Genomic DNA, 12,736 nt, shown 5'->3' on the forward strand with positions numbered 1-12,736 from the left:
GAAAACATGGGTTACCTCATCAAAAAATGTTGTATATCAGAAAGTGCTTTAACATAGAGAGAAGAGGCCTAATTGTGTAAAACTGACTTTTTTTTTCGCAATGACATAGCTTGCCATTTCGACATTTCTGTATTTGCACAAAAGTTTTGTTTAACTTATTAATGAAATTCTTAATTAAATTTAACTGAACTTAACGCGATATTATTAGACTGATAGGCGTAACGAAGTTAGCCGGGTCAGCTAGTAGAATATATTTAACTAAGCAAAGTCAGTTACTCGAGGCTTAGTTGCCATAGATGCACTTCCCCAATTGCATTCAATTCTTCGTCCATGGTGATTGTGCTGCAGGTCGACATTTCCAGAACGAAAATGTTGGAGCCTAAAACGCACTGTGTTTTCTTTTGCGACACCGCATCATTTATTCTTCTAGCCCTTACTACAGCGATATTTCATTTTTTCCATTTTATAATTATAACGGAAAGAAAAAATATTAAAATGGGAAAATGGAAGTAATCATGGTTTTCGAAAAACATATGCACTAATAGTTGTAAAAATTGAATCAAATTCCTAACGAAAGATCAGATATTCATCATTCATCATCATCATCATGGTCATAGTGAGCAGTAGGTGAGATAAAACGTTATTTTCATATGTAAGGACCTAATATTGACATCCTATATAAATAATATTACGTATTTCATACATTTAATCGTGAATTTATAAAATTATTTAAATTATTCGTTTACCTTGATTTCCAATTAAGTGATAGCTGCAACCATAACGATAAACGTTGTTACATTATATTAAATCCAACATAATATATGCTAATGTAATTGTTTTGGCGGTTCGTTTGTATATTGGAAATCAGTGCAGCGCCACTGTTTATCGTAAACGTTTACAGCAATCATTAGGCTTTGTCTACACTGGTTTATTGCAGTCAACAAAGCGGTCAATATGTTTGACTCCTCAGCTGAGGCACGTCCATACAGTTTTTAACGAAGGTAATGGAATAATATTCTTGAATATTACTTTAATTTTTTGACGAGTACGCTCTAAAGTGTAGGTTAAACAAAATTAAGATTATGTTAAAAATGGTGGCGGCAAACACGTATCAAAAAGAGGACAATTATAAAAATGTGTTAGAAATATTCACGTGTGAAAATGTCATGAGAATTTCAAACTCGCAGGGCTAATGCAACTTCCTTACAAACGAGTGGCCTGCAATATCGCAACACAACGCCCGAGGGGACTTTTTGTACCGAAGATGTCAGTTGTCGTCAAACGTCTTCGAATATAGAATAAGAATACATAAATAGAAGTTTAGCAAGAATATAATACGGTAAAATAAAATAGTAATGATAGCAAATACAGTCAAAATCATACACACATGGAAGGGACTACTAAGATTGAAAACAATCTGAGATCAGACCGTAACAGTCGATCGATCTCCTATCTGCATCCCAATAACCAAACCGTATTAAGACAACCCATTTTTGGCGACGGATACAATGCAATCTCTTCGCTCTTTACACTCGTCTTTAATAATCAATACAAACAAAATAAAGTAAATAAAATCGTTCAAATAATATTAAATATACATGTCTATGTTTAAACATAACACATAGCTCTTTAATTATTTTAAAAACTGGTGTAAGTTAAAATCTTAAGATAGGATATTGGCACATTGGATAGCTTGTATCGACAGATGTCTGTCATAATCGATATAATATATATGACGGAATGTCATATATATAACAATCCGTCGATTGGTTAATGGCACACTTTTATCAATATTTAGGTAAAGAACTATCTCATACGGTCAGAAATGGTTTGAGATTGGTTATTGGGTTTGGGCGTAAAACAACTCGGCCATTTTACTCATACACTGTGATTAGGTATATACTAATTCTGTCGTTCCCTTTCGTTCGAGTCCTTGATAAAGCTGGCTTATATTTACTTTTCTACGTCTTTTTGTATGTTTCTGTGTAATTTTGTTGATTGTATTAGGTTAGGTTTTAAAAGATTCTTCTTGTTTGAGGACCTAATAATAAATTTGGAAATTAAATTAAAAGATGTAATGTCAAATAAAAGTCATAAACATAAATCTATCCTTTTAATACGGCTTTATCTTCACACTTGTAAACGTGGCTTGTATCGTCAGCTGTCAAATTATAATGCAGTGTGTACTCAACCTAAGTTCATACATTGCCCTGGCACAATTCCAAATGCCGTAAACGTATCGACCGCGTCTCAGGAGACAATCTAAAACTAAATTGCAATGGGAATATATACAGCTTATCTTCAGTAAGAAAATGGTTCTAATTTTTTGTTAAGATAGAAGGCCTAGCTTCTCAATAATATACGGGCAAGCCTAGTCATTGGTATTAACGAATTACTTAATACTTATTAATAAGTCACTCTCTTATATTCCTCTATCATAGTCGCTGTTAAGGAACGTCCCTCATCATCATGCTACTTCCACGCTTAAAGTCAATTATAAATAGTGGCACGAAATGGAACTTCATAAAAAATGCTAATATAAGGATATTGTATGTGGGGTTGTAAAGAACAAACAAATTATTTTATTTTTTTAATAATACAGGAGGCAAACGGGCAGAAGGATCATCTGGACTTAAGTGATACCACCGCCCGAAGGACCTTTAGCCGAATTGGGTCGGAAATACTTCAGTGGGCAGCTGGTTCCACAAAGTGGTGGTGCGCGGCAAAAACTGCCTAATTAAAAAACGCTCAGTTGTGGAACGGCGGACGTCGAGGTGATACGGATGGTATTTTATATTCTGCCTTGATGTTCGATGATGAAACTCGGCTTAGGTCGGTCCGAAAATGAAATCAAGAGATACGTGCTACATATAATAATACATTGTTTTGTTGATTTATTAACACCGGTCAGCCGTGTAGCCAATAAATCAAACAAAAATTAATAAAACAAACAATTTTTATATATATGTATTGTGTTATTTGTGTTTCTTCAAAAGTCAAAGTCAAAGTTATATCGTTTATTTGCCAGAATAGTCTTACAATTAGTTACATAAATTACATAAATCCGCCACATATGAATAGGCATGCAAATGTCATCTTATATTTTATTTATTTATTTATTTGATCTATTGAATAACAAGACTAGTTATTAAATCTTACATTTAGAGAAATACATTTAGAAAAATTACAGCGCAGGGTTAGTTAGACACCACTATTTGTAAAAATTCTTATCTAAAAAATACAACGATTTAAACGTTAGGCTTCTTTTTCTTGTATTTAATAATATTTGAAGTGATGTTCCCCGCGTTAATTTCAAACTTATGATCTAGGTACTCGCCCACGCTATAAAAGCACCTTGCCTTTAAGAACCCAATCACCTTCCCCTTGAAAACATTACATGGTAGCGATTTATAGCTTCTAGGAAGGTGATTAATTATTCTTACGGCCATGGCGTAGCAATTTTTAGAATATAGCGTGGTGCAATGAAGTGTAAATAAATGAATAAAAAATCCAGGAAATTCGGTAATACATTTGAAAACTACATAGGGGCGTATTTACTCGAACTTTTAGTTAAAAACTAAAAAGGTCTGTTTGCTTCTTAATCTGTTTGCTTACTCATCTAGAATTATTTTACTAGCTGATTTTAACTGTTATTTTACTTTATGATTCAATAAACCCTTTCTCACTTTCAGTACAAAAAAAAATCCAAAGAATCCACGGCATTGTACCAGTTACTGAGCCTCTACAAAGCCGCGAAGCAGTTCCACGTGACGATGTTATGCGGAGATGCGACAGTGTATCAACTTTGGAGGGCTTCATGCAATCGATGTAATTGAATTAACTACTTACATCATAATGTTGAACGTTAACCGATTATACTTATGTATCTTTACATTATTATATATTAATTAGTGTATTTTCCGTAGCTGACGAATATACAAAGGTAGTATGGAGTCCTGAAGATTGTCCTCCAACCTTTATATCTAACACTGAAAATATTGAGAAAATGAAAAACGGTTTAATGTAGAAAGTTGCCAATACTTTTATTGTTTTTGAAATAATCTCCGTTCCTCTCTAAATATCTTTGATGGAACCACTGAGAAAAGCAGTGGGCCCATTCTTCTTTAGGGGTGTCTTCTATGGCATTTTTATACGTTTTTACCGCATCTTCAGGGCCCAAAAAGTGAATACCTCGAATTTTATCTTTAGTTCTTGGGAATAAATGAAAGTTGCAGGGCACCTGGTCAGGACTGTATGGCGGATGACTCATTATCTCGACACCTGTCATAGTCAAATATTCAACAGTCCGTTTTGAGTGCGATCAAGTTTGTGCGATGAATGATGGATGGTGTTCCTGGTCGTCGGTTAAAGTATAGAGAATCCATCTGGTACAAAGCTTCCTGACCCCATATGTTCGTGTACTATTTTTTAAACTTGACTCATACCAATGACTAGTCTTGTCTGTATCATCTGATAGGACACTCTCTTATATTCCTCTATCATAGTCGCTGTTAATGAACGTCCCTCACGCGGATCTTCATTGAGAATGCTACGTCCATGCTTAAACTCCTTAAACCAATTGAAAATAGTGGCACGAGATGGGGCTTCATTAAAAAATGCTAATCGCAGCCTATCATAGCTTTGTTGTTGAGTAAGCCCACAAGAAAATTCATAATAAATCATTGACCGAAAATTTTCTCGCGTTTGGTTAATTTTCACGTGTATCATGAGTTTTAGATTTGCCGACATTTCACAAAAGCCAATGACAAAATATGAAAGAAATATATGTACTATATTAGGATACCAAAGAGTTCTTAAATTGAAATTCAAAAAAGTTTTCGTTAGCAATGTTTGTAACTGGCCAGTTCTAAACATTTTCAGTGTTACCCTCGTATGCAAGTAAGTGATTAGGTTTGTGGGTTTCCCACACGTTATGGTCTGGACATGCCGATGTTGAAGTGTGTCATTCTCGTAGCATGAAAAGTGTATGAATGCACTGGGGGAGGTACCGCCGAGTCCTATGAATGACATGCTTAGACACGGACGATAGCAGATTATATGAAAATTGTGCTATTCTTATGGAAAAGATGACTTTACTTTGAACTCCTTAAGTTAATAGTATTCCTTTTTGAGAAAAGGGAGATTTCAACACTCCCCTGCTGCTAAGCCACTAGGTCGCCTATCTGCCTGATTGCGTGCCTGATAGGCTAGGATGTAGGGGTTTATAAAAAAAATTGAGAAGGATTTTTTTGACATTACCATTTGATAGGTCCCGTTTAATACTAATTATAGGTTGTATAACACAGTACAACAAGCTGTCATAAATAAAAGGGGCGCTAGAACCTTTTTGGTCTGGTCACCAGATTTCTGTATCTGTTTCGTGATTATTGCTTATTTCTAATATACCAGCAGTTCAATCAAGTGACTGACACACGCGTCTTTTTATAATTGATACGCTCTTTTCTTGGTGGACCATCTTTCTTAGAGGAAATACGTCAGTGGGCAGCTGGTTCCACATAGTGGTGGTGCGCGGCAGAAATTGCCTTAATAAGCGGTCCATTTTGGAACGACGAACGAACGAACGACTTCAAGGTGACACGGATAGTACATTGACAACACAATAGTACAAAAAAGTAAATTGAATTAATTTACATTGCGTTTATACATCGCTCAACGTAAACTAATTTCAAAGCACATTACATTATCTAGATAATTAACTGAAACTGAACAAAACTTTTAGGTAACTTGTCATAATGAAACCCAGACGACTCATATTAATTTATGTATTCTGTTTGAAGGTTTTTAATGAGCTCATTTTCATTTTAACGGGCCTTTTTGCATGACATTAACCCTTAATATTGGCTTTTGTTGGTATAAACTTTATGATATTGATTTAGTGTTGCCATTAATTATAAAAATATGGTCGCTTGTGTCTATGAAGTGCCGTAAACCGCTGCACTATGGAAAATCGGGGTCTGTTTCATAACAAAAATCGAAAGTCAATTGTCAATTCCATTGTATGGTAGTAAATAAAGCTTCAAATTAAGTGCAGATGATTTACTTTTATTTGAGAATGTATGTATGTGTAAATGATATAAAACCGTTTAAAGAAATAGCCTTTATTTTAATTCCTTATCGACAATATAGTGAATAAAAATAGTTGTTTGCTATATTGTTAGTTATAATATTTAGGCATATAAAATATTTGTTTAATGTTTTTACATGACGATAATTGGTGTGGGTATCATTTTGACATTCTATCGAAATAGTAGTAACTGTTAAGGTAGAATAATTTAGTGGAATAAAGAAATAAATAAATTTATTGTAGTAATTAAATAAAAATAAAGGTCGATATTTTTTTATTTAAATCAGGTGCACATAATATTAATGGCCAAGTTTCATTAAAATGGGTCTACGCATTTCTAGGGATTCATAATGTAAGCATGTAATAAAAATTTAAAACTTTTTAATTCATTTTATTATTAATAGCAAACTAAATTAGGTGAAACCAGATAATAATATATATAGAGATACATGTTAAAATTTCATGTAGGTATATGACGGTGATAATATTATGAAGGTTTGACATCTCTCTCCTCGTCAGCGTGCGTAACGTGGTCAGCAAGAACCATCATCTCACCGATTTTTTCCAGCTCTTCCAACATCTGTCTAATTACAGTGTATAGTTTTAAGGACAATGAGTCTTTGACTGAATCATTTCATCTGATCGGCCACATGAATAAGGCATGTCCTTTTACACTATGCCTCCCGCTGATGAGGAGCTTTGACAATCTGAGACAAATCATTGTTTTTAATTTATATGAATGTTTGTATGCTGTATCATAAAAATTAAAACAAAAATTGCGTCAAAGAATAATGAGTAAAACTTAGTTTATTTAAGTTACTCTTAACATTTAGGGGTATGAAAAGATGTTGTCCCATTCTCAGACCAAACCATATAATCTGTGGAGACATTTGGGGCCGTTAAAGTATTACATAAGCAGATATACTGCAATTTATCCCCCTCCCCTGCTCTTAGGAAAAGTAAGTAAAGCTCTCATAAATAATTAGAAAAAAACGCAATATTTTTTGTAGGAAACTTCGAAAATGCATTTCGTTTTCAAGCATAGACAAAGTGTGGGTAATATTTGTAAAACAGTAAATACTGTTGACGTAATCAAAAAGTAAGAATGTCAAAAACCCTCCCTTCCCGCCTATAACACTTAAACGGCCCCATCGAAGGAGTTTAATTACAAGCACCGTGACACGAGAATTTAGTGTTACTTAGTTGCTCCTTATTGTGCTGCAAAATCTTAGATTCTTCCATACTCGTTGTTAGCGTGGTAACATAATAATATTTTACTATCCTATCAAAACCGCAAAGCCGTAAAACGTAAGTACACTTATGACCCCATCGGACTGGCTTCAGATTTCTTGCAATTATTTTGTGCTCGGAAATTGCATGACTATGTTATACTATATTAAATTATATAGTATAGAGAACTAGAGCTATCGGCTCAGTGTGCGACTTTCAGTACGGAAAACGTAGGTTCGATTACCAGCCGTGAACCAATGGACTTTCTTTCTTTGTGCACATTTAAAATTCGCTCGAACGGTGAAGAAAAAGATCGTGAGGAAAGTGGATTGCCTTAGACCCAAAAAGTCCACGGCGTATTAGATTGACAAGCGATAAAAAAAATATAGAAATCTGAGGTTCAGACCTAAAAACGGTGTAGCGCCACTGATTTATTTTATTTATTTCTAGCTGTACCGATTGTATTGTTGTATATGTGATTGTGACATTGATTTAGATTGTTTTTTTAGATATTATATTGAACTATATTACAAACTGTATGGGATATACTTATGTGTATATGTCACTTATATTTCTGTAGTCGTCTTGACCTTTTTATCCTTTAAAACTACATTATAATAGTATCTATTTAACTGCGTACGTAGTTCATTGCCCTGACAAATTGAATACCGCAGCGGTTCTGCCAAAAATAAGTCGCATTATTTAGGGTCGAAGTTGCACTGGCAACAATCCAGACAACGCGAACGGCAGATTAGGTATTGGGTTAAAAATTATTGCTGCAACTCATTCAAGTCGGGCTTTAACCAATCTCAAATTGTAGTATATACCTACATACATATAGTTCCCATAACATTATTTTGAACCGACTTAAATTGTACTTTCATGTTCCTGCCTACCATAATTCCTGCCCGTTTGCCCCCGGTTCTATAAAAAAAAATAATCGACATCATGCTTTGCTTCTTTGTACCTCACATCGACACTAACTATGCACTAAACTCAGTTTTGTATCGCGCAACCTGGACCTACAACTACCTATATTTAAGCCTTGATTTGTATAAGATATCGAGGCATATGCTATATTATCCTAATCGCTAAATCACCTTCATCATGAGTACTTGCCGCATTCACTGTACACATCCTTACTTACGTACCCACACTGTCACACCATCACAATGTACTGCCACTGCTAGATTTAGGAATACAAAATAAATAAATTAAAACCTGAAGAAGTTTTACTATTCGACATGTGAAACAAGCGCACAACGCAACGATTTCGATTATTGATGTTTATATTCAGTAACGAGAGACTTAACAATGAGACCCAAATGTCAAAATGTAATTTTAAAAATCATTTCTGAATGTTACCCTTTTGCTGTTATTATGCGTCACGAAGCTGGTTACACAGCAAGAACCTTCTTTGACGCAATCATGAATAGCGGATGTTGAGAAATATAGGACATTTCATTTAGACAGAATATGAAGGAAGCCTTTTATGCTTATAATCTTTGCGGCAGTTTTAATAGCATTACGCCAAGAGCTAATTTTGTTTTGATTTCTTTGAAAATTATCAATCGTGACTGTTTTATGAATATCTTACGAATATCTTTTTAAACATACCTAGAAATATTTTAAGGTATTAATAAATATATATTTAAAATATATTTGTCTAGTAATACAGTAAACCATATTCAATATCATACTCCAAGTAATCAGGCGGTCTTCCACTGCGCCTTGTATGCAAGAGTTGTTGTAATTCTGGATATGCGTTCATTAATAACCTGACATTTTTCTTACTAATCGTACCATTTATAATAATGTCCCTAAACGTCGAGTTCTTTACATACTCCTCATTCATTCCTCTTATCTCATTCAAGCGCTTTTGCAGCGCCGCATCAACTTTTATCATCTCCATTTCATGAATATCCTTCACAGCTCTTCTATCTTTCTTATACTTCTTCTTCATTTCTTTTATAAACTTCTTCAGTTGTTTTGTCTTCCTCTTTCGTTCCGTAGTTCCGTTTCTGAACGATCTATTCAATATCTTGGTTATTTCGCGTATTATTTTTCTTATATCTCTCTTTATCTTGCGCTTTCGTTTTAACCTTTCCCGTCGTCTGCGTTTCTGTTCTCTTCTCTTCTTTCTGCGTCGTTTCTCTTTCGAACCTCTATTCCTGTTGCGTTTTTCATCTGTATCTGTTGCCAAGTCAGAGTCTTCGAAGGATACATCAAAGCCAGTGTATAGATCATATGTGGTCATTTGTAAAGCGCAGCAAACGAAATTACTCCGACCGCAAAAGTAATCACCGCGGTAAATTCTGTATTCAGACTCGCATTCCATTGGCAGCATACATGATCCCCATGGGAAGTCGTGTTGGTTAGGATCACCACAAGGAACTCCCCAAGGCCCTGATAATAATAAAATATATTAAAATGACACTTGACATCGCTATTTAATTCTAAAATACGGTTTATATCTGCATTGTTCATGGTAACACCTAAATTATGGCTATAAATAACAACAGTACGCTTACGTGCTGCAACCATATTAACCATATCCCCTTTTGGTATTGAAGAATTAACAGCTTCTAGTTTTTTCAATAGCCAATGCTCCTTCCATTCTTCTTTCCAATTCTTTCCCTCAACACTAGAACTAGAGACACTACTAGTGTAATCTCTATACTTTCTTCTTCCTTCTAGATTACTTTTAATGATGTTCAAAACTGGATCCATTCGATAAACTTGCTTATCTGTATTCAAGTCTTTCATATTGACCGGCTTAATGATAGGTTGGTGATTTCTATTTTTCAGAATTTTATAAACTTCAGGTTTCCCTCTGTCTACTTTCACGTCTTTATCATTATATTTTTGTAGAAAGTTATGTTTATAAGCACGGTCTTTAGCTATATATGGAAGAACATTTTCCTTTAAATTGGAATATATTGAAGACTTAATTACAGCTAAATACGTTAAAATTAAAACGTAGCAAACAAGATTCTTCATTTTGAAACTACATTTCTATAGAAAACGACTGAATAGCACACTTCACTTATGAAGCTATAAAACTTTAAAGTTTCGAAATACACTGCATTTTCAATCGAAGTCAGTAATAAAATATTTTATAGTTATTTTATTAAATTCTTATAGGTATCATAACGCGACATTACTACTTTCCGTAAACTATGATTATATATATAACTATTGGTTATATATGTCATATATACAATACCCAATGAAATAGTAAAAATAATGTACAATAACAGAAATATAAAAGAAAAAAAATGTCACAAGTGAAAATTTCTTTGTAAATTAATTATGTATTACCAGGGAAAAAGCCCCAATAGATGATCAGTAACAGTATATGATCACTCCATGTATTTACGTTATGCGACATAATACGAATAGGTACATCAACCAATGGCGTGTAATTTTATCGATCCCTCTGTCAATCTCTCCCACCTCTCGTTTCATGGCACTGTGCGTAATGCGACGTTCACTCTATCTCACTCTCTCTCTCTCTCTCTCTAGATCTCTTCTCACTTGCTTGCGCCCTTCTCTCGCTTTGGGGCTATTTGCTTTATGCTATGATCGCCGTTTCTCAGTTCTCACTCTCTCTCAATTGCTCTTTCCCTTATCTTCGACAAAAACGCAGCGTTTTCGTGACGCTAATATTATTATTTTTGTGTTTCATCCGTAAAAATTTACCCTCATGCGCCTATAGATGTTTCACTTCAAAAACATAAAACAAATAAAAATGTAAAGGGCGCAGGTATTTTTTACTATTTATAATATTATGTTATACCAGTCCTTCAGAATTCAACCCACGTAGTAAACGCTTTATCAGTCCCCCGATGATTTATAGCACGCTGTACTCATACATAATTCATAACATTTTTATCTAGCCGGTATTGCGAATCTCCATTGCAGGTCTGTGACTACGAAGTTTTATTCGTAGAATTTTTGAACCGTCAACGATATTGCATTTCCCTTTTAAATATAAAGTAACTGATGCCAGGACGAAAAACAACAAAGTGGTTACAACGTTCCTATTTGTGCATAACAAATGGGGCAAACACATTTCTACTTCATTCAGTTTTTAAGGGAATTAAATGATCCACAGTTTGTCATTAACCATGCCAAATTATTTTATTTTCGCCGGGCATCGAATCTAGGGTTTTGGTAGCATGTTATACTAATTGAGAGCTGTATATAATTGGGCCATTTAATGTTACAATTTGCAATTCCATTCAATGTTTTATGACATTATATTTTACATTTTCAGAACTGCATACATATTGTATAAGTGTTAAAAATAAAATATAATATTTTTAATAAATTTTTATTAACCAACACTTAATAATGTCTTATGTTCAAATTATTTATAAACCTGAATAAGGTTTGTAGGTATCATTTAAATTTTAAAGGATAATAATTCTTAGTGGGTTAATTGTCATGGTAATGTAATATAAAAGCCATTTAAAATTTACAAAATATCATTAAATAATTATTTGTTAATCTTGGGTGATAACTTCTACAATTGCCTCTTCTTTCTCTAACCAGATTTTATGTTCTTTATTTTTATCTGCAGGAAATTTTTTCTTTGTTTTACAAACTTTACAAATACGCTGAACATATTTTGATTTATTCAGATTTTTTATTTTCACTATACTTGTCTGGTTGGTGAGTAGACATCTGCACTTTTTGCATATTTGCCTTTTTATATCAGGGTGACTGGAATTATGGAAAAAAATAATAATTAGAGTCATACAAAAATTTATTATAATTTCTGGATATTCCTATTTAAAATTGTCCATAATATTTTCTTAGGTCTAATCTTAAAAGATTTTTCTAAAATTTAGAGAATAAGATTATTGTATTATATATTTTATAATAACCTTATAATTATGGGAATACTTTCTATTTTGCAAGCTTAGGTTAAACTTGCAAAATAGTTACTTACATTTTAAGAACACTTTTCTTTGCAACATTAATAGCAAGGCTGCCATAGTATGATGACAGAGCAGGATTAATAGCCGATATTTGTTTACTTATCTGAAAATAGAAAAGAGTCCTCAATTAAGTTAACCTTTAATAATTGCCACAATTTGAATATATATATATATATATACGGTACTTGATATAAATAGTTTATTCGTTGGAAAGAATCGTTTCCTTGAACCTTTTTCATTCTTTAAGAGATTTAACTCTTATAGTGTTCTAGCATGGCTTTGGTTAGCGAATATTTTTTATGTACAATACAACAACAACAAACTACAAAATAACACAAAACATATGGTTATGACTTATGACAAATCATAAGTGAGGTTGTCTTGACATATGATTTTTGACAACCACAGACATGAGGAGTCATCAAGAAATCAAAAACATAGTATATAGTATATATTTTATGATTAGTGGATTGTA

General features: G+C 33.4%; 2 protein-coding genes across 2 annotated transcripts; both read right to left on the reverse strand.

Annotated features, from left to right (window-relative positions):
• Positions 1-8,939: 8,939 nt before the first annotated feature.
• Positions 8,940-10,417, reverse strand: LOC111001657. Its single transcript, XM_022271641.2, has 2 exons — positions 9,847-10,417; positions 8,940-9,721 (listed from the first exon to the last, which is right to left on the reverse strand). The coding sequence occupies exons 1-2, from the start codon at positions 10,313-10,315 to the stop codon at positions 8,982-8,984; spliced, it is 1,209 nt and encodes a 402-aa protein (XP_022127333.2). The 5' UTR covers positions 10,316-10,417; the 3' UTR covers positions 8,940-8,981.
• A 1,386-nt stretch (positions 10,418-11,803) lies between these two features.
• LOC111001656 (ribonuclease P protein subunit rpr2) lies at positions 11,804-12,618 on the reverse strand. The gene is made up of 3 exons (XM_022271638.2): positions 12,447-12,618; positions 12,273-12,364; positions 11,804-12,043 (listed from the first exon to the last, which is right to left on the reverse strand). The coding sequence occupies exons 1-3, from the start codon at positions 12,498-12,500 to the stop codon at positions 11,824-11,826; spliced, it is 366 nt and encodes a 121-aa protein (XP_022127330.2). The 5' UTR covers positions 12,501-12,618; the 3' UTR covers positions 11,804-11,823.
• Positions 12,619-12,736: the final 118 nt, after the last annotated feature.

The sequence above is a fragment of the Pieris rapae genome, chromosome 11, assembly GCF_905147795.1.
Source record: "Pieris rapae chromosome 11, ilPieRapa1.1, whole genome shotgun sequence".
Lineage (NCBI taxonomy): Eukaryota > Metazoa > Arthropoda > Insecta > Lepidoptera > Pieridae > Pieris > Pieris rapae.

What these genes read in the sequence shown, in the direction of transcription:
- LOC111001656 (XM_022271638.2), bottom strand. Translation starts at nt 12,500, where the DNA reads ATGAAAAAGGTTCAAGGAAACGATTCTTTCCAACGAATAAACTATTTA. An exon ending in GAATAAACTATTTATATCAA is followed by an intron (nt 12,365 to 12,446) that starts GTACCGTATATA and finishes TTCTATTTTCAG; the next exon opens with ATAAGTAAACAAATATCGGC. An exon ending in AAGAAAAGTGTTCTTAAAAT is followed by an intron (nt 12,044 to 12,272) that starts GTAAGTAACTAT and finishes CCATAATTCCAG; the next exon opens with TCACCCTGATATAAAAAGGC.
- LOC111001657 (XM_022271641.2), bottom strand. Translation starts at nt 10,315, where the DNA reads ATGAAGAATCTTGTTTGCTACGTTTTAATTTTAACGTATTTAGCTGTA. An exon ending in GGTTAATATGGTTGCAGCAC is followed by an intron (nt 9,722 to 9,846) that starts GTAAGCGTACTG and finishes TATTATTATCAG; the next exon opens with GGCCTTGGGGAGTTCCTTGT.